Source organism: Mobula hypostoma, chromosome 9, assembly GCF_963921235.1.
Source record: "Mobula hypostoma chromosome 9, sMobHyp1.1, whole genome shotgun sequence".
NCBI classification, from domain to species: Eukaryota; Metazoa; Chordata; class Chondrichthyes; order Myliobatiformes; family Myliobatidae; genus Mobula; species Mobula hypostoma.
Window position 1 is genome coordinate 7,950,843 of NC_086105.1, and position 22,344 is coordinate 7,973,186.

Below are 22,344 nucleotides of genomic sequence, written 5' to 3' on the forward strand. Positions count from 1 at the left end.
AAGAGCCTCAGAACTTGCACCATTAGGTTCAGGAACAGTCATTACCCCTCAACCATCAGACTTTTAAACCAAAGGGAATAACTTCTCTCAACTTCATTTGCCCCACCTTTGAAATGTTCTCACAACCTATGGACTCACTTTCAAGCACTCCTCATCTCCTAATCTTGTTATTTATTTATTCATTCATGCATTTATTTAAATTTCTGTATTCGCACAGTTTGTTGTCCTCTGCGCACGGGTTAAATACCCAAGTTGGTGCATTGATGTCATTGATTCTATTATAGTTATTATTCTATAATCGATTTATTGAATATGCCAGCAAGAAAATGAATCTCAGGGTTGTAAATGGTGACATACGGCATATGTGCTTTAATAAATATACTTTGAATGTTGAATGAATTTTAAAATAATTTGAAAATCTCTTTAGGGATATTGTATAGAAACAGCTTTAATATACTACAACTTGAATTCTCTGCAAATATCATTTGACAGAAATCTTCTTAAGTGCTGCTAATTCAGTCTACTTCTACATATTTCATTTGCAGAATTTGAATACACCAGGAAAAAATGTATCCAGTACAGACGGACCCAAGTTCCCTGGTGACAAGAGCTCAACGACGCAAAACAACAACCTTCAGAAAAAAGGGATCCAGGTGTTATCTGATGGTGGGAAAATCAATCATAACTTCAGACATTATGTAGAGTAACTTTGTAAAATAATATGCTGGAAGTTTATGCTACTTCTTTTCCTTCTTATTCAGGACGAGTCACTAATATTCCGACAGGAATGGTAACAGATCAATTTGGAATGATTGGGCTGTTAACATTCATTCGGGCAGCAGAGACGGATCCTGGAATGGTACATCTCGCATTAGGCAGTGACCTTACAACACTAGGCCTCAATCTAAACTCTCCAGAGTAAGCAGCATGCCTAAATTTCTTCTTTTGACTTCATAGTTATGTTAATACAGCTATTTAATGTGGTGAGGAAGCCCTGGGCTATTTTCCTGCAGTTGTACTTCTGTTTTAAATTACCATAGTAAGTTAGAAGTGATGTGTTGAAACGTCATTCATTTTCCCCTGTAGCTGCTTGACCCGCTGGCTTCCTCCAGCATTTTGCGTGCGTTGCTCGGAACGTTATATTTCAGGTCATATTTCAGTCAAAAATATGATGCTATAGCCGAAGTTATACTTCTGTGTCAAATGTACGTCGTAGGTACCACGTACCCTATGCTGTAGGGTGACGTGCACCTCCCCAAAAATGTAACACGCGTCGCAGTGATGCAGACCGCAACAACTGTGATTGGTCCGCTTGGTAGCATCGCATTTCCTCCTACGCATTTCCGGTTGCTTTTCTCCGCCATGTCTGTACACTGATGCGAAATAAATGGTTGGAGTCGATGAACTAAATTGTCAAATCTACCTGCCAACATCCGAAAATATTTGAAATGCATTTCCTCGTCCGCGTCTCTCACGAAGAAACTCAACACAGTGGCATAGAAACCCCACGACCAACTAGCGTTTTGTCGGTGAATTGCAGAGTGACACAGACACAACTATGCATGCTCACTATGGCGTAGGGCTAAGCAAAAGTATAAATCAGGCCTGCAGCGTAGCCCGTATGCACAAGTATAGATCAGCCTTATTTGTGTGAGTTTTGGTGACGGAGGTGTTAATAAAATTGAAAAACCCAAAAGAGCACTGCAGGAAATTATTTTTGTAATTGCTTTTAATATTGGTAAGGCAGTATCACTAACGTTAAAAAATTCCAGTCTCAGGATTTTCTGTTTCTAACATTATTTGAAATTGAAGCTCACTGAATATTGAAAGGCCTATATAAGTGTGGATGGGTATAGGACGTTCTTATAGCGGGGAGCCTAGGACCAGAGAACATAGCTTCAGGATAAATGGGGGTCCCTTTTAGAAAAGACATGAGGAGAAATTTCATTAGCCAGAAAATGGTGAATCTGTGGAAGCTAAGTCATCAGGTGTATTTAAAGCAGAGATTTATAGGTTCTTGATTAGCAAAGGCATCAAATGTTATGGAGAGAAGGCAGGAGAATGGGGTTGAGAGGGAAAAAAAATCAACTATGATCGAATGGCAGAGCAGACTTGTTGGTCCGAATGTCCAAATTCTGTTCCTATGTCTTCGAAGTTCAAAGTACATTTTTTTATCAAAGTATGTATACTATATGCAATCTTGAAATTTGTCTTAGAGGCAGCCACAAAACAAGGAAAATCAAAAGAACCCGTTTTTAAAAAAAAGGACCATCAAGCACCCAATGTACAAGGGAAAATAACAAATCGTCCAAACAATTATGAAATATTGAAATATTATGCATTACTTTTTTACATAATAACCAGTGCCTTGGAGCAAACTATAGGTTATAAGTGAAAGCTTAAACTCCTCGGGTCCCTTTCAGGGCACTGGGTGTCCTTTTGAGCTTCTATTGTATAGTTCTTTGAATAGAGAGACAGAAAACTGAAGATACTGGCATCTGAAGCACAAGCAAACTGTTGAAGGAACTCATTTGGGTTCAGCACCATCTTTGGAAATAGATGACATAGTTGACACTTGGGGTCAAGATTCTGCATCAGAACTGAATGATAGCCAGTATAAATAGTGTCTTAATCCAGAATGTTGACCATCTCCATGCCTCCGCAGATGCAGCACAACTTCCTGAGTTCTTCCGCCAGTTTGCTTTTTGCACCAAAGTCTTTGAATCATCCTATTTTATTTGTAATTTTAATTTATAAATAGGGATTTGTTTTGCCAACCTGTATGTAGTGTTTGTGATAGTTATGATGCCAATAAATCTTCAACTTATTTAATTGGAGGTTTATCTTTAGGGCATATTGTGTGTTCATCTGTGCTATTTTGCAAGGCTTATTAAATATTTCATTTTGTTACTTTTGACTGGAAAGTGCTCTCCAACTTTAGTACAATTGTGTTTAAAGCAGGAATAGAAGTAATGTCATTTCTGGTCTTATCTATTTCTTCACAATTGATTTGGCCATGCTTGTGAAGGAAATTATTTTAAGTGTTAATATTAAATATATTTATAGATATTTAGGGAGTTGTTCCACTATTCAACTCTGTTTAGCATCTAGGAGAAGAACTTTCTCTTTAAAAATGTTCATGTATTTTTCAGTTAGGATGTATTGCTTTTTAAAGGATGTTAAAGTATACTTCTGTAACACGGGTACACAGAGTCACATTCAGCACCTCACTATTTTGTTAGATCAAGAATCTGTGTGATTAATTGTCACAATTAAATTAAATAAAATTATTTTACAGAAACCTTTATCCAAAATTTGCATCTCCCTGGGCGTCAGCACCCTGTCGACCTCAAGATATTGGTGAGCATAACTACTTTTCATTCAGACCAGTGGATCTCTAATCTGTTAATTCCTTCAAAAGTATACTCTGCTATTAAATAACTGAGCACCAATCATCTTCTTTCACAGATTTTCATGTTCCATCGGAGTATCTAACAAACATACACATTAGGGACAAGGTGAGTGTAGTTGTTAAGTAGTAGAAAAAGCCACCTTAAATAATGTAGTTTGTGCCATCTTGGAAAGCTGAAGTTAAAGTGATAAAACTGCTGCTTAAATGTTAAGTATGTATCATTGGATTCATTTTGAAGAATTTGTTTGTGGGGAAGACTCTCATGGTACAAGTCGACCTTCACTAATCTGGCACCATTGTGACCTGAGGAGTGCTGGATTAGTGAAAATGCTGAATTACGGAAGGATCACATTAAGCATAATCAGTGCCGGATTATGGAAGGAACCAGATTACAGGTAGTCGGATTAGTGAAGGTCGACCTGTATATGGATATTATTGCTGTTCGCTCTTCAATAGCTGAGTTGGTAAAGGGGCTGCTCAATGTGCAGTTGGATTGACAAGCACTTCTTTTATTCAAGCTCCAAGCTTTGATGCTTTAGTTCACATCAGATGGAGATAAGGAATGGGAACTAAAATTGATTACGATGTCATCCTTGGAATAGGAAAATATTGTAATGCTCCAATGCAATTTTGGAAGTATAAAAGGATATTAAGGGTAGTGTTAGGCTTGTATCTTCCAGCCCATTAAAAAGAAGAAATGTTACCTTCATGACAAGGTGCTAAGTGGAACTTTGAACTGTGTAGCACATTTGATAGAGTACTGTGTTCAAGAGCATGATTGGGTATGTAGGAAGGAGGGATTGTTTTAGTTTTGGAAATTCATTAAGTATGTAAATTTATATTTATATTTATTTGATAATATGTCACCGTATTCACTGACATTCGTCTTTTTGTGGGCATTCACAGTAAATACAAAGAAATACAATAAAATCATTGAAAAGCTACAACAAAGATGGGCAAACAACCAATGTGTAAAAGACAACAAATTGTCCAAATACAAAAAAATTTAAAGAAACAAAATAATAATAACTTATCATTTGGTCATGGAATCAGTTCAGTGTTGGGGTGAGTGAAGTCGGCCACTTTGGTTCAAGAGCCTAACAGTTGAAGCCCAACTATTCCTGAACCTGATGTTGTGGGTCCTGAGGCTCCCGTACCTCCTTCCCGTTGGCAGCAGCGCGAAGAGTGTATGGCCTGGATGATGGGGGTCCTTGATGATGGAAGCTCTTTTCCTGTGACAGAGCTCCTTGTAGATGTGCTCAATGGTGGAGTGTGCTTTAGCTGTAATGGACTAGGTTGTATCCATTACTTTTTGCAGACTTTTCTGTTCTTGGGCATTAGTATTTCCATACCAAGCCATGATGCAACCAGCTGGTACATTCTTCACCATGCATCTATAGAAGTTTGTCAAAAGTTTGGATGACATACCGAATCTTCGCAAACTTCTCAGAAAGTAGAGGTGCTGCTCACCCTTAGTTTTCCTAAAGAACTTTCTATAGTGGTGGTGCTAGTGTGATGTGAATATTACTCCAATTGATATAAAAATATTGTGTAGGCAAAACTGTGGTAATTGGAGATCAATTATCAGGAATAGTCTGATCTGGAGTGAAGATATAAGCAAAAACAAGGGTTGCAATAAACTGGAAAGAAAACAAACTGCAAGTTGATGACTTATCTACAAGTGAAGAAGGTAGATGAGAATGTTTGAGATTCTGCTGTTCTAATGCTTTTTCTTTTGTTCTTGTAGAGGTTAATGAGATTTTGCAGTTCTTTTAGATGTCATGATATTGGAAGGGTGTGATAGAAGAAAATAGTAGTTTTGGACAAAAGAAGCTGGCATGATTCAGAAGTAGTAACAAAGTTATTGGTAAATTATTGCTAAGGCACTACCAGCAATAATTTCATACTAGTCAATTATCTGCCCTTGATTCTTCCTTGTCCTACTCTTTACAATCATTTGATTTGCAATACTCTCAGGAAAAGTTTGGATCAACCAATGATACCAATGTTTCTTTAAGCTCCTCTGTATGTGCTGTCAAACACCTTGTCCAACATCTAATCTTGTATGAGCTTAACATTTCTGTCGCTGAACCATTATTTCAACATTCAGCGTGTTTCTGTATTTTCAACACGAGGTCCATTGTTTTCTCCACCTTTATTTGTTTTGACTTACACCCTCATTCCAGATCAGACTATACTTTTTTTATTTATCTCCAGTTACCACAGTTTTGTCTACACAGTACTTGTATATCCATTGGAATTTTCTGTTCTCATATACGATAATTGTGCTTTCTGACTCAGTATCATTAGCAAACTTAGATCATAGAAAATTTATGGTACAAATGGAGTCAAATTGGCCTATCATGTCAAGTACTAGTAAAAACATGCCTTCTATTCAGAGTGGACAGCTATGTGTGGAACCAAAAGATATGGGGCAGATTTTGAACAATTTCTTTTCTTCGGTGTTCACTAAGGAGAAGAATATTGAATTGTGTCAGGTAAGGGAAACAGGTAGGGAAGTTATGGAAACTACAATGATTAAAGAAGAGGAAATACTGACGCTTTTAAGGAATATAAAAGTGGGTAAGTCTCTGGGTCCTGACAGGATATTCCCTAGGACCTTGAGGGAAGTAAGTGTAGAAATAGCAGGGGCTCTGACAGAAATATTTCAAATGGCATTAGAAACAGAGATGGTGCGGTGGATTGGCGTATTGCTCATGTTTTCCATTGTTTAAAAAGGGTTCTAAGAGTAAACCTAGCAATTATCGGCCTGTGAGTTTGACGTCAGTGGTTGGTAAATTGATGGAAGGTATTCTTAGAGATGGTATATATAATTATCTGGATAGACAAGGTCTGATTAGGAACAGTCAACATGGATTTGTGCGTGGAAGGTCACGTTTGACAGATCATATTGAATTTTTTTGAAGAGGTTTCTAAGAAATTTGACGAGGGTAAAGCAGTGGATGTTGTCTATATGGACTTCAATAAGGCCTTTGACAAGGTTCCACACGGAAGGTTAGTTAGGAAGGTTCAATCGTTAGGTATTAACATTGAAGTAGTAAAATGGATTCAGCAGTGGCTGGATAGGAGGCGCCAGAGAGTAGTGGTGGATAACTGTTCGTCAGATTGGAGGCCGATGACTAGTGGTGTGCCTCAGGGTTCTGTTCTGGGTCCAATATTGTCTGTTATATACATTAATGATCTGGATGATGGGGTGGTAAATTGGATTAGTAAGTATGCAGATGATACTAAGATAGGTGGCGCTGTGGATGATGAAGTAGGTTTTCAAAGCTTGCAGAGAGATTTAGGCCAGTTAGAAGAGTGAGCTGAAAGATGGCAGATGGAGTTTAATGCTGATAAATGTGAGGTGCTACATTTTGGTAGGACTAATCAAAATAGGACCTACGTGGTAAATGGTAGGGCATTGAAGAATGCAGTAGAACAGAGGGATCTAGGAATAATGGTGCATAGTTTCCTGAAGGTGGAATCTCATGTGGATAGGGTGGTGAAGAAAGCTTTTGGTATGCTGGCCTTTATAAATCAGAGCATTGAGTATAGGAGTTGGAATGTAATGTTAAAATTGTACAAGGCATTGGTAAGGCCAAATTTGGAGTATTGTGTACAGTTCTGGTCACCGAATTATAGGAAAGAGGTCAACAAAATAGAGAGAGTACAGAGGAGATTTACTAGAATGTTACCTGGGTTTCAGCAGCTAAGTTACAGAGAAAGATTGAACAAGTTGGGTCTTTATTCTTTGGAGCATAGAAGGTTGAGGGGGGACTTGATAGAGGTGTTTAAAATTATGAGGGGGATAGATAGAGTTGACATGGATAGGCTTTTTCCATTGAGAGTGGGGAAGATTCAAACAAGAGGACTTGAGTTGAGAGTTAAAGGACAAAAGTTTAGAGATAACATGAGGGGGAACTTCTTTACTCAGAGAGTGGTAGCTGTGTAGAACGAGCTTCCAGCAGAAGTGGTTGAGGCAGGTACGATGTTGTCGTTTAAAGTTAAATTGGATAGCTATATGGACAGGAAGGGAATGGAGGGTTATGGGCTGAGTGCAGGTCGGTGGGACTAGGTGAGAGTAAGTGTTCGGCACGGACTAGAAGGGCTGAGATGGCCTGTTTCCGTGCTGTAATTCTTATATGGTTATCCTAATCCCCCTCCCGCTTCCCCCAATATGGTCCAGCGCCTGCTCCTGCTTCTGTGTTTGCTTCTTTTGGCCAGTGAGTTCTGAACTCACTTCACTAGATTAAGAAAAAAATCTATGGTCTGTTTTCAACTCCTCTAAGAGAAATAGATCTTTCCTCTTTTATGAGGCCCATCATAGTTTTATACACCTCAATTAAGTATCCCCTTGATCTTCTCCAAAGAAAATAAACTCAACAACTTCAGTCTTTCCTCATTAGTACAATTTTCCAGTCCAACCAACATTTTTGTAATTCTCTGTAACCTCTATAGTGCTTGTATCTTTCCTGTAATCTGATAAACGCAAGAGATTCTGCAGATGCTGGAAATCCAGAGCAACAAGCTGTAATCTGATGACCAGTTATAGGCTGTGCTTGTGCTGTTGCCAAACTTGTGGTGAGTTAACTCTAGATAAGTTCCTTGTCCTCAAGTTCTAAGGTTTAGTTGATAAAGACTAGCATGACTTTTTAACCTGTTATGCTGCCTTTAGCAATCCGTGTACGTAAATTCCAAGGTATTTCTGTTCTTTTATACCCCCTAATATCCTCCCATTTATTTTAACACCTGTGCCTTTTTAGACCTTCCTAAGTACATACTGCATTCTCCTTGAACAAATTGCATTTGCCATTTTCCTGTCAAGCAGACCAGATAATCCATATGTTCTTGTGGCTGAAAGCTTTTCTCCTCTTTGTCAACCATATGTATAAGTTTTATCCTTTCACAAACAATTTGTCGTGCACCATACTTGATCATAACAAGGCAAGGATTTTTAAGCTTCTCTGTGGTCAGGACCAAAACAGTACTTCACTGCCTTCTCAATACACATCTTATGTTTGACTGTTTAGGTCACTAGAAATAGAAATGGGAATTTGTTAACTGATAGTTTTTTAAAGACTTGATAATGTTACATACATGCAGCCCTGGGGAAAGTACTGGTTACATACGTGCAATACTAAAAGTACCAGCAGCAGTAGAACACATCTGGAGTCTGGTTTTGCAGTTAACAATCACTATTTTATTAGTAATTATGTAATACAGTGACTTAAACCAGGTAAACCAAGAGTTAGGTGTTAGGCATATATAGATGTAGAGATAAAGCTCTCAAACTTATTCAAGCTCAAGAGTTACAGCCTTACGATGGTATGTAAGAAAGTTCAGTTCAATCTTCAGGTTAATTAATGCGAGATATTTGTAACCCAAAGGCAAATGTTGTGAGAAGGGAATTACATCAATATTCCACAGATTCCACAACAGCAATACAAAATAACAATAGCAGTAGGTTTTATCTCCGAAGTTGTTCCACTCCACACACGAAGTATCACCGACAGTGATCTTCAACAAATAACCTTTCAACACAAGTGGTACCACACCCGAATTCAGCTACGGGACATCCCAAAGTGGTGGCCACAGGATACTCAAACCAAATCCACGTATGGATTATCACCAACAGTAGCTTATCACTAAGGGGACCATCTTCAAGGGAACCACCACCCAGGCAAGGGTAGACACACCGGTAGATTCCACATGGTTACCCCAAACACACAACGTGATAGCCACTTATCCAGTTCCATGACATACAAAATAACTCCAACAGTGATTTGCCACAGGGGTGCCTTCTTCAGTGAACTACCACACCCAGAGAAAGGGTAAACACACACGTAGTATTCACAAAGGTTTTCCCCTCACCAGAGAACCCACTCCTGTGGATTAACTATGTGACAATCACAGTTACGTATTGGAACGGAATCAAACTCACCCTTACGGGCTACTAGGAGAGAGTCCAAACAGTGACCTCTTTGTCACAAAGTTTCTTCTGTTTCAAACCTTCCTCTCCCCTTCTCTCTCCCTCTGCAAACTTCTTCTAGTTGCAGTACTTCGTGAGAGTTGTTTGGATCAATCTCAACTCACCCCTTTTGGGCTACTGAAAGTTTAAACCAGCGACCCCACTCACTGGTGTTTTCCATTGATTGAAACCATCTTGACTCTGAGCATGTGTATGTGTGTGTCTGTAAGAGGATCATCTGACCTTGCTTATTCAAAACAAGGCGCGAGAAACCATAAACATTTATTGTCCGTCAAATAACTCCACCTCTCTCACCATAGTAGCCAAGCAATTTTGCAGTCAGCAGAAATCCAGCAGTGCCCCAAAAGTCAGTCTCATCCTCTCGGCGTTTTAAAGTGACAGTCCACAGAAAAAATGAACACTAGGGGTATATAACAATAATAATTGCATTAACTCACTGGTATCCCACTGAGTGCTTCTTTATGGCCTTCTGGTTTGTGAACATACTCACAGGTAGGTTCACTATATATATGGGGGGTAAAAAGACATCCACTTGGGCTACAGATTGCTATGTGCAAACCACTATCCTTTGCCAGCACTTCCACTGCAATAAAACGGTGATTTTGTCGCTGTGTGGCTGTTTGTGGAGTGAGCCATCAAGCTGGGACAAGCAGTGTGACTGCTTGGTAGTGAAGATCAGAAAAATCTCTGGATTGGAAGAGCTGTACAGCTAGGCAAGCCGAGGTGAGAGGGTGGCTTCTATCACTTCTGACTGGAAACTGCAGATGCTAGGTGCTAGATGCTAGATACTGGAGCAACCAACAGTTTTTGGTGAAGGAACTCTGAGTCAAGCAGCACTTGTGGGAGGAAAGGAATTGTTGATGTTTTGGAATCAAAAATGCTACAATTCCTTTCCTACCGTGGGTGCTGCTCAGCCCACTGAATTTCTCCAGCAAATTGTTGTTGTTAGTGGAAGGTGACCAATTTGATATTGTAACTGTTTTCAGCACTTCAGTGCGGTAGGGTTGGGGATTGGAGCTAGGGTTGAGGAGAGGGGCAGTGCTGTTGATAATTAGACCAATGCTTTGTTTCTATGCTAAGATAAATATCAAATCTTGTTGTAGCTGTTAATTCCATTAAAACTCACTGTTAAGTTGCAGAGACATCTTTATATGGCCAGATAGAAGTCTCTTGCCCACTTCTGCTTTATCTTGCTCTGATAGTGAAACCTATGTGCTACTGTTATCCCTGAGCTGTGATCCTATCGTGACTGACAGTTAAAGGTCCTTTGTTCTCTAAGGTAACCTTGATTCCTAACCTTAGTACTGCTTTGGATATTGCATAAGATGCTCATGTACTGTAGTTCCCTTCCACATTCCAAAAGTGTACCAGTTAGGGCCAGTAAGTTGTGAGCATGCTATGTTGTTGCTGGAAGCATGGCGACACTTGCGGGCAGCCCCCAGCACATCCTTGATGCAAGTGATGCATTTTCTGACTGGTTCAATGTACATGTGACAAATAAAGCTAATCCTTAAATTTTTTTTAAAGTCAGTTCTAGTCTTGTCTGCTAGATTGTCATTTGTGCATTTTGGTGTGTATATATTATCTGAAGCAGGAATCGTATTAAAATCATTTCACAATTTTTATTTTTGATAACTAGTCCATGTCCCATGGTGTTACATACAGGAAGTCTACTGAGCGCGTGGAATAATTTACTGTAAGCACAGCCATAATTCAGCTCAGGTTTTAAAGACACATGCTCCCTGTTCTTATTATAAGTAATAGCAAATTTGGGTATTCCATTGTTAAACTTGAAAATGTAATAGTTTGGCAAGGAAAGATGTTTAGATGACAGTATATTTTCTGGTTTTCCTTCAAAGCTGGGGAGCAGAGCAGATACACATTACAGAACAGTGTGATGTTCACTTAGTGTGGGGCATTGATGTAGCAGAATAACGTAGACAATTTTCATGTGCATGAAGTGATTAAAACTGTTAAAACAGAGGCTTTGAAGAGAAATATTGTATGTATCAGGAAAGCTGAAAACCTTGATCTGACAGTTAAGTTTGAATGAGGTGGTTGGAGCAGCAAACAGGTGAAGAAAGTTTGGAATTAGAAATAGGAAAAGTGACTAAGACATACATCTAGGCACTAATACAGTATGGTTGGATTGAGTTGTTCTCCAATCTTAGCAAAATTGGAGAACAACTCAACGCAACCATCAACCACCCAAGCTACATGTCTTATGAATTATTTCCACTAATTAAGTATACTTGGGACTGCTTCAATCATATTTTATTGTGCGTGTTCATACTCAGTGATCGTATTTTATTTCTGGACATAAATTTGGTCTGAAGTTTGTGCAAATTATGCATAGAGTCATAGAACACTGCAGCACAGGAACATGCCCCTGCCCATCTAGTCCATGCTGAACCATTAATCTACCTTGTCCCATCGACCTGCACCAGGACCACAGCCCTCCCATCCATGTAGCTATCCAAATTTCTCTTAAGTTTTGAAATCAGCCCCACGTCCAGCACGTGCGTTGGCAGCTCTTTCCACATCCTCATCACTCTAAGTGAAGACGTACCTGTTAAATATTTCACCTTTCACCCTTAACCCATAACCTCTAGTTGTAGTTTCACCCAACCTCAGTGGGTGAAACTACAGTGGCCTTTCTCCAATTTAGAATTTCAACCCAAGGACCAGACCTATTCTTTTCCATATTTACCTTGAAACTAATGGCGTTATCAGCATCAGATGCAAAGTGTTTACTTACTCAAACTTCTGTCACCTGCCCTGTCTCGTTCCCTAATAGGAGATCAAGTATTGCACACTCTCCCATTGGGACTTCTTCCCATCCAGCCCTTTTACAGTATGGGAGTCCCAGTCGATCTGTGGAAAGTTAAAATCACCTACCATGACAAGCTTGTGTTCCTTTCTCTTCTAAATCCTGTGGACTGTTGGGTGGTCTATAATATAATCTCATTAACATGGTCATACAGTATCTTTCTTATTCCTTAGTTCTATCCACAAAGCCTCACTAGGAGCACTCTCTAGTCTGTCCTAACTGGTCCATTTCATTTCTCCTGACTAGTATTGTCACTCCTCCCCCTTTAATCCCTCCCACTTTTAACTTGTCTAAAACAGCAGAATCCTAGAATATTTAGCTGCCAGTCCTGCCCCTGCTGCAACCAAATCTAACTAATTGCTGGTCCCTATCCTAAGCTCATCCGACTCCTATAGTGCTCCTTGCATTGAAATATATGCAGCTGAGAGCATTAGTCCCACCATGCTTGCCCTTTCAATTTCTGACCTTTTATGTTCATCATTCTCTACAACCATGCCACTATCTGTTCTGGCACTCTGCTTTCCATTACCCTGCAACCCAAGTTTAAATCCCCCATCCCCACACCATGCAGCACTAGCAAACCCTCCTGTTAGGATATTAGTCTCTCTCCAGTTCAGGTGCAAACCATCCCTTCTGTACAGGTCTCACCTTCCTTGGAAGAGAGCACGATGATCCAAAAATCTGAAGCCATCCCTCCTGCAATTACTGTTTAACCACTTGTTAAACTGTATGATCTTCCTTTTTCTGGCCTTACTAGCACATGGCCTGGGTTGCAATCCTGAGATCACAACCCTAGAGGTCCTGTCCTTTAACTTAGCACCTAACTTCCTGAACTCACCTTGAAAGACTTTATCACCTATCCTACCCATGTCATTGGTACCAACATAGACTACAACCTCTTGCTGCTCACCCTCCCACTGAAGAATGCTGTGGACTCCATCCAAGATGTCCCTGACCCTGGTACCCGGGAGGCAAAAAACCATCTGGGAATTTTGTTCTCATCCACAGCACCTCCTTTCTGTTCTCCTAACCAATGAATCCCTTATCACTACAGCTCACATCCTTGCCTCCCTTCCCTTCTGAGCTACAGAGCCAGACTCAGTGCCAAAGACCTGACCATGTGCCTTTCCTCTGCTAGGTCATCTCCTCCCCCCCCAATCAAGCAGTATCCAATGCTGTATACCGGTTGTTGAGGGAACAACCGCAGGGGTACTCCGCACTGGCTACCTATCCCCTTTCCCCTTCCTGTGTCCTGCACCTTGGATGTAACTACCTCTCTGTGTATCCTGTCTATCAAACCCTCAGCCTCTGAATGCTGAATGGTATGGAGTTCATCCAGTTCCAGTTCCAGTTCCAACTCCTTAACATGGTCTATTTGAAGCTACCGCTGGAAGTACTTGTTGCAGGTATAATTGTCAGGGACACTGGAGGTCTCCCTGCCTTAACACACCCCACAAGAGAGGCATTCCAGTGATCATGTCTGCCATCCCTATTGCTCTAAATGTACAATAAAAAAGTAAGAAAGAATAAATAATGGAAAAAACCCTGTGGCTTTAGCCTCTCTCACCAAAACCTTGATGAGCAAAAGCGTCAACTCCTCATTCCAACACTGGCCCATTCCTACAATGGCCACTCTGCTTAAACCTAACTTATTTTATTGCCCGTGCCAGGTGCCTAATAATGCATCTGGCAATTTCTCCTTGGGGACTGTGGCATGCAAAATGTGCCGACTGCCCCCACTCGCTTATTTTAAAGTCTCCCCCTGTAACATAAAATGCCAGAAACTGCAGATGTTGTAAACTGGAACAATAAATAAGCTACTGGAAGTACTTAGCGACATACGTGGAGGCAAAGAGATGCTCAGTTTTTCAGTTCTCTGTACAGCTGGGCTGAGAGTGTAGAGGGAAGATAGCCATGAGATGGGGGGGCTAGTCAGTGATGGGTGAAACGAGATGAGAGGGAGGTGGTGGGCAGGTGAAGCAAGGAGAGGGAATGTTGAGGCAGAGTTTGATGAGTGATAGGTAGAAACAGATAAGAGGAGTGGGGGTAGGTGATAAGCAGGTATGCAAGGCAGAGGGGACAGGAAAAGTGAATCAAGGGAGAAGAAACCTAGGTGGATAGGTATGCAGGTGATGGGCAGATGGAACTAGGTGGGGGAGGGTAATTAAAGTGAGGGATAGAAAAGGTGAACATAGGGAGAGATAAATTGTGTGGACTGGTGAGAGTGAGAAAGGAACACGAGGGGAGTGGGTTACCAGAAATTGGAAAATCAATGTTTACACCACAGTTTTGAAGAACTAACAATTGTGATATTATCTGAATTTGAATGTATGAATTTTCTTGTAGTTTGTTGTGCCTACTTTATAACATATAGCTTGTTTATTTTTGGCATTATATTTAAAATGTAAAATAAAACTGATGTTATCATTTCTTTACAGCTTGCTACAATAAAACTTGCTCGTTACGGAGAAGACCTCCTTTTCTATCTGTACTACATGAATGGCGGAGATGTCTTACAGTTGCTTGCAGCAGTAGAGTTGTATGTCCTTTTAAATGTCTAACAGTTTTAGTTCAATCTAAATTTGTTTTAGAGACAGTTTGCATGTTAAAATCTAATGATTCTGATTCATGATTTTATCTCTTTCCAAGTTAATGTTTTTGTTGGATTGTTTAATGTGATTGATATTCACAAATGTCTTTTATCATATTATGAATGTTAGATTTAACCGAGACTGGAGGTACCACAAAGAAGAGCGAGTCTGGATCACCAGGGCCCCAGGAATGGAGCCAACAGTAAAGACCAACACCTATGAAAGGGGGACATACTATTTCTTTGACTGTCTTAACTGGAGAAAGGTTGCTAAAGTAAGAGCTGATGTACTAATTGATTTTATATAGTGCAGAAACAGCTGGCCTATTGTACAGGAGACAGATGAATTACTAATGATGTTTCTTTACTGGAGATTAAGCATTATCTGTTTGCTGGAGATAAATGTTTTTTGTATGCAATCTTGTGTATTTCTTTTCTGACCAGCAAATCTGAGCTGTAGTTCTCTATAATAAAGATAGCTGAAATAGCCTAGATTTGTGTGCTCATGTTTTAACCTTTAAAACTGTTAGCAAGTTCCAGCCACAGGCTTCGGCTTTGATTTTTAATGATTTCCACTTCGGACTGAAGAAGAATTGCAGCGCACAATATAAAAGTATTTGGCCCATTATACCTTTAATATTCTTCGTTTTGTTTCATTTTCTCTCACTTTCTCTGTATCTTTTTACATTCTGGAGCACATATAATCAACTGTCATAAGTAGATTTATTTCTATAATCTTAACTGAAATGTTAATGTTTACAATGTTAACTAAGTTTTTATAAAATGGTTTCATTCTTTCTCACTGCTTATTTTGTCTTTTCCTTTAAGCTAAATATTTTGCAATCACTTAAATTTTAATCTAATATTACCTGTTGACTTCTTATGCTTTAAAGCTGCAATTATGTTGGATTCTTTTGCTATGATTGTTCCATCTTTTAATTTCTAATCAAGCCTAGATATATTTAAACTTCAGTGGAACTGGTCCAAAAGTATAGCTTTTCTGATCCTGAACTTTTCAATGGTCTTAAATCTGATTCCCCGGGGGGGGTCTTGAATGATGCAATATTTGTTGGTTGCCTATTGAAGGAAGTGATAAACTGAATTCACCTTCAAAAGGGTGGTCAACCTGGGCGCTTGAAGAAGTTAATTAGGAAAGGACGTACTTCTGCTGAGTTTGTGAAGGCCTGTTTTTAAGCCTACTGAATGATATGAAGCAAGCATTGCACCTGAGAGTTTATCAAGAGCAGTTCATCACTTGCCAAACTAATGATACTCACTAAACTATAACTTAATAAAGTCTTAACCAAGGCCAGTGGATTGGTTTAAAGAATTTGGATGGAATCACTGATAAAATCCTGAGATGTTTTTAAAAATCCAGGACTCCCAATGAAACAGAATTTACTTATATTCATAGTCACTGGTGCCTGGTTTCAGTCTGTATTCACCCGATAGAAACTGAAACACCTTACTGCAAAAAAAAAGAGCAACGTTTCACTGCAACCGGTTACAATGGACAAAAAAGATTCAGATACATCACATATCCAGCATCTGTGCAGTTAATACAACAGAAGCAAACTCCTTGAGATAAGAATCTCTCAATCCTTCAATGAAAGACCAGTTACAGTATAATTATGACCAATGTAAAATCTCATTGAAGTCTCACATTAGTTCAATATTGAAGTTGAGGTGTACCAGTTAATGGAGTAGCCTGATGCAGGTCACTTGTGAATGTATTTAAAAAACACAAACATTTTCTGCCCCATTGAAGAACATCCAAGTATCTATTGTAACTGCACTTTCCATTCAAAATTTTCTGCATATATTAAAGGTATGTACAAGTTTAACTTGAAAAGGTGTTTTGGTTAATTTGTATTCTTTAGCATTAAATTAAATTGTTTTTGCAAATTAAACTGAAGTTACTTCAAATATATTTTAAGTAAAAGAAAATGCTGCTGGAAAAATATTTTCTTTTATTCTATTTCTACAAATTAAATCTTTTACCTTTGAAATGATCAGCATTTTGATACAAATCAAGTGATATTTTGTAGGATTTGAAAGGTCCAACTAATTTTCAAAAACTGTGCATCAATTGCTGGATCTTTGAAGGTATGTGCTGTTCATAAAAGAATAAAATTACTGAAGTCACAAGTTTTCCCCTTTCAGATCTGATTTTGAAAATGTTTCAGGTTCCTGTCAAGCAGGTCCACTTCAGACATTACTGAAGGTGTGGTTTAATGATTTTTTTGTTGAATTGTAACCAGATTGAATAGATCATACAAACCATTCTTGAAGCCATTGTTGTTGACAGAATCGCAGACGGTGTACAGGAGCGAGATAGATCGGCTGATAGAGTGGTATCGCAACAACAACCTTTGCACTCAACAGCAGCAAGAGCAAAGAATTGATTGTGGACTGCAGGAAGAGGAAGTTGGGAGAACACACACTAGCCCTTAGTTGAGGGGTCAATGCTGGAATGGGTGAGCAGCTCCAAGTTCCTGGCCGTCAGCATCTTGAAGGATCTATCTTGAGCTCAGCACATTGGTGCAAGAAGGCACATCAGCTGCTCTACTTCATTAGGAATTTGATGAGATTTGATATCTCACCAATGACCTGAACGTTTCTACAGATATACAGTGAAGAGCATTCTGACTGGTTGCATCAACGTCTAGTATGGAGGCTCCAGTGCACAAGAGCGAGAAAGGCTGCAGAGGGTTGTAGATTCAGCCAGTTCCATTATGGGTACAACCTTGCCCACCATGAGTATGTCATCAAGAGTTGGTACCTCATGAAGGTGGCATCCTTCATTAAGGACCCTCACCATCAGGACATGCCTTCTTCTCATTACTACCATCGAGCAGGAGTTACAGGAGTCTGAAGACTCACACTCAACATTTTGGGAACAACTTCTTTCCCTCCATTATAAGATTTCTGAACAATACACAAACCCATCAACACTATCTTGCCATCCCTCTTTTGTTCTATTTATATATTTTTGTAGCTTTGTAATTTTTATGTTCGCCTCTACTGCTGCCCCAATACAACAAATTTCATGACATACATCAGTGGTAATAAACAAAATTCTGAAGCTAACCAGATTGTTTCTTCAAGGTATTATATGGTAATGTCAGTCTACCACTATAATTTGAATGCCATTCCATTTCATTGTTTTTGCTATGTTCTAAAACATTTTTCTTAAAATAACAGCTCAAAACATATTTTAGTATTATATGCAAAGCAACACACACAAAATGCTGGAGGAACTCTGCAGGTCAGGCAGCCTCCATGGAAATGAAAAAACGGTCGACATTTTGGACTGAGACCTTTCTTCGGTCCAGATGAAAGGTCTCGGCCTGAAACGTCAACTGTTTTGTTTTTCATTTTCTCCAGCGTTTTCAGTGTGTAGCTTTAGATTTCCAGCATCTGCAGACCTTTTCGTGTTTATATTTTAGTATTATATAACTGTTTTCAAAGATTTTTTCCCACATATCAGTATGCTTCATTTTTTGTTCTTTTAAAATGCCAATGCTTATGTTTTTGAGCCATTTAGGATAATACAGATCTGTTGAGATCATAATTTCAGTATATCCCTATATATTTAAAAGAGAATACCATCGGGGTAGAGAAGCTGCCAATTGCATCGATTTTGTAGTGCAGTATGTAGTGTTTTCACATGAGTAATTACATTTCTAACATGATCTGTTTGAAATGCATAGACACTATATGAATGCAAGTCATTTTCTTGTATGTTTAAGTACTGTGAATACGCTCAATAATTTATACATTTCCTGTTAAATGTGACATCTTCCTCTATTGTCTATCATCCAGTGCCATGAAGCTATTCTTCAGCTGCATTCCTTTCTATCCCAATGTATTTTTTAATCTCCCCCCCCATCTCACATATTTGAAACCCCCTATCTATCTCATGCACCCTTCCACTTTCTCAACATGTTGCATCTGAGTGAACACACTCAAAAATTAGCTCATGCCTATCTTGCTTGTATGTTGTGCATTTCCCCATGTTGGAGTGTAAGACAGTTCATGGCCAACAAAATGTATTTGGAATGTATTCAATGTACAATGAAGATAAATATCGCAGCTAATTTTAAATGGGTCCTTGATAAGTAGTTTGATAATTAGCCAAATAAGCAAATAATGGTTGCCAAGAATAAAGTTTCTCCGGAATATTCAACATCTCTTTGAGAAGGGAGAATGATTTAGAAACTTTCCTGAAAAATAGCACTTTAATGAAGATCTGCTGGAGGCTCTGGCTTCAGTCCACAATTTATAGTGTTCACTAACCCATGATCCTTCATCTACACTGACAATGAATCTTAACTCTCCACCATCTTTTCTTGATACCTTGACTACTTTTAATTCTCAGGCTGTTTGTCCATAAGCAACACTCATGCAGCTCAAATCCGAGAGATTCTATCTGCAATTCTGGCTCCTTTGCTACTTATTCCATTTCCCTCCAGAGCCATTCCCTTTAACGGATCCAGATTAGTTTTAATATAATCCTTTCAAACTTGACATTCCTATGACAAAAACTATGATGAGAAATGTTTTACTTTTGTCTCTGTATATGTTCCCCTATCACTGAAGCCTTTGGGTGCCTTTGTGACATCCACTGTTGACCACTTTGAACAAAGTGCTGATGGCCTCAACTTTTTCTGTCGCACTATTACATTTCCTCTTTCCCTCCCACTCTTTCCCCTTTCTTCCTCTCCCCAACTCACCCTGTCCTTCACTCCCCACTCTCCCCTCTCTCCAACACTCTTCTCCTATTTCCATTCCTCTGTCCGCACTACCAACTCCCCATCCCCTCTTTTCTTCCCTCCCACACCCTCCCTTCTACGTTCCCCTCACTGTTCCACAACTCCCCCTTCACCCCCTTCCGCCCTCCTCTCCTCGATCTTCTCCCCCTCTCTCTCTCCTTCCATGCTGAGACGAGCTTCTTCAACTCTCCTCTTTTGAACTCTATTCCTGTATCTTTCTGCCTCTTCACCTTTAAGAGCTTCCATAACATACCTTTGACATGTTATCCATTCATCATTTACTATACTTATTTTAATAATACACCTTTCATGGCTAACAAAAATTTCACAGCACTTTGGAGGCATTGTAGTACTTTAGAAGTGTATTCATTTTGTAAAGTAATCTTTTCCTTTGTTGCCTCCATTTTCTGAAGAAGTTTAGGGAAATTTCCTTTAAAAATCTGTAAAATTTAAGTCTAATAAATGTAGATGCACTGTCTGCATCTTTAGGTGTCTCCAATTGTGTATTGCTCACAGATGAAAGTTTGTTGTTGCATTACTAACTTGTTCTTTTTGGGATTTCAGGAGTTCCACCTGGAGTATGATAAACTAGAGGAAAGACCTCATCTGCCATCATCTTTGAACTACAACCCTGCTCAGCAAGCCTTCTAAAGACTTAACTGTTCATGGGGTATGGCTGTCTCAGCACAATACTCAAACTGCAGAAACCGAAGTGGCTCAGGCATCCTGGTTTTTATTCTTTGAGGATCTGGCAATTGGCTCATGTGGATGGATCGACATTTTGAAGTCCTGCCTTAGTAATTATGTGCTGCCCAACACAACTGAATTTGTATTTTTTTCTGTTTTTTTAATTATTTTGAGCAGGGTATGTTTAAAAAAAGAACAACACAAAAATAATTTTTCAGCCTATCAGCAGATTATTCTGCTAAAGGACAAGTGGACCGACAATACTTTCATTGCTAAATTTCCAAAGTGTAAAAAATTTAAGAAGTTTGCATTGTTCATTGTAGCATAACTGGTAATAAAAAAAATGTGTAGTGCATTTTTATGTGAAGATCCTCTTGTATTTCATTTGGAAAGATAAGCAGCCTGCGTTTGATTTGTTCGTTTTACTTTCCCCTAATGTTTTTGAATGGCATTTCTGTCAAGTTAAATGCAAGAACATTTGACTGTCTAAGTGAACGTTATTGCCACGACCTCTGGACATTTTCCATGGTTGTGTATCACTGGGCTTCATCTTTCCAGAATGAGCAAAACACTGTCCAGTCTTTGTTACAATTTTGTAATAAAAGTGTACATTTTTTTAATTTTTGGACATCACATGAATAAAGATATGTATGTACGAATGTGTATATATTATATATATGACATCTATTTTGGAAAATATTTGCCCTGCTGTACCTCATTTTTCGGAGGTGTGCATGGATGCAATACATGAAAACAGGACATTTCGGGAACTGCTGAGCAGGGGACCGCTGTGTCGCCCTGTGCACTTAAGGGCCAGATTTTCAGCAGCCAAGGACATCCATACCCAATTGAACATGATGGGACTTCAGGAAGTGAACTGAGACAATTCACAATGGCTGGTTGAACAGCAGCATTTCATAGGAAAAAAAATAATTAAAAAAATCAATCTTGTATTTTCTGACCACATTAAAGCTTCTTCTCTTTGTAATAAAGTAGAAAAGCTGTCCTAATTGCAGTGTTGCCTTTAATTTGAATTTTCAAACTGTATTTTTAAATTTGTTGAATACCATGAATAACTTTGCAGTATTTGTTGGAGCGTCCATGTGAAGCTTGTCCTCAAACATTATGTTAACTAGATTGCTGCAGGTAAGTTTTGCTTTTATTCAGAATTTTTTCATCCAAGTGCTCTTTATAAATATAAGCAAGGGTGCTATGTAGCTCTAATTTAGAGATGAGGAATTTCTTTAGCCAGAGGGATGAATCTGTGGAATTCATTTCCGTAAATGGCTCTGGAGGCCAAATCATTGGGTTTCTTTGAAGCAGAAGTTGGTAGGTTCTTGATTAGTAAGGCTGTCAAAGGTTACAGGGAGAAAGCAGGAAAATGGAATTGAAAAGGATAATAAGTCAGCCATGAATGATTGTTGGAGCAGACTCAATGGGCTGAATGGCCAAATTCTGCTACCATCTCTTATGGTGTTATTTAATATGGGAAGAATAAGCAGTCACTCCATGTGGAAAATCTTTTCAATTAGCTCAGAATGTAGTTCTTAATCTTTCAGTGCATAAGTTCACTGAAAGACCACATTAAATGTATAAAATCACAAAATAATTTAAACGCTTATTATCAAGTACCTATCTGCAAAGATCATGGTCATAATAAGGTAACCACATCATAAAGGATCAGAATTGATATCCAACAATCTACTATAGGAATGACTTTGTGCATATCCAATCAAGATATTGCAGTTCATAAGAACTAAAACAAGTTTACCACTTACTGTGCATGTAGACAAAATTGTTAGCATGATGTAATGGGGATAAAGGGCCCATTTCTGTGCAGCAAAACCCGCAACTCTGATTCCATTGTCTTCCCTTGAGAATCAAATAGGTTAAATGTATGTGTTTAAGTCCACAGCTCAGAAAGTAATTTCTTCTTACTTACTGATCTGTGTTAGATCTCATAACTTACATCAACATATATCTAATAACTCACCATTGATTGTATGCTGTTAACTGGCCATTAAAATATGATATCAAATATAGACTCACATGTCATAC

At 38.9% G+C, this 22,344-nt stretch overlaps 1 protein-coding gene across 6 annotated transcripts in view; it reads left to right on the plus strand.

Annotated features, from left to right (window-relative positions):
* cnot2 (CCR4-NOT transcription complex, subunit 2) overlaps nucleotides 1-21,351 on the plus strand; it is a 188,197-nt gene extending 166,846 nt beyond the window's left edge. For 3 of the 6 annotated variants that reach the window (XM_063057706.1, XM_063057704.1, XM_063057705.1), the window contains 7 exons: nucleotides 546-666; nucleotides 762-918; nucleotides 3,299-3,360; nucleotides 3,469-3,518; nucleotides 14,673-14,773; nucleotides 14,955-15,099; nucleotides 20,164-21,296. In XM_063057706.1, coding sequence (XP_062913776.1) covers nucleotides 546-666; nucleotides 762-918; nucleotides 3,299-3,360; nucleotides 3,469-3,518; nucleotides 14,673-14,773; nucleotides 14,955-15,099; nucleotides 20,164-20,250 — 723 coding nt within the window. In that variant the 3' untranslated portion in view covers nucleotides 20,251-21,296. Of the gene's footprint in view, nucleotides 1-545; nucleotides 667-761; nucleotides 919-3,298; nucleotides 3,361-3,468; nucleotides 3,519-14,672; nucleotides 14,774-14,954; nucleotides 17,302-20,163 lie in introns of all 6 variants that reach the window. The other 3 variants (XR_010019158.1, XM_063057702.1, XM_063057707.1) reach the window with 3 other exon arrangements.
* Nucleotides 21,352-22,344: the final 993 nt, after the last annotated feature.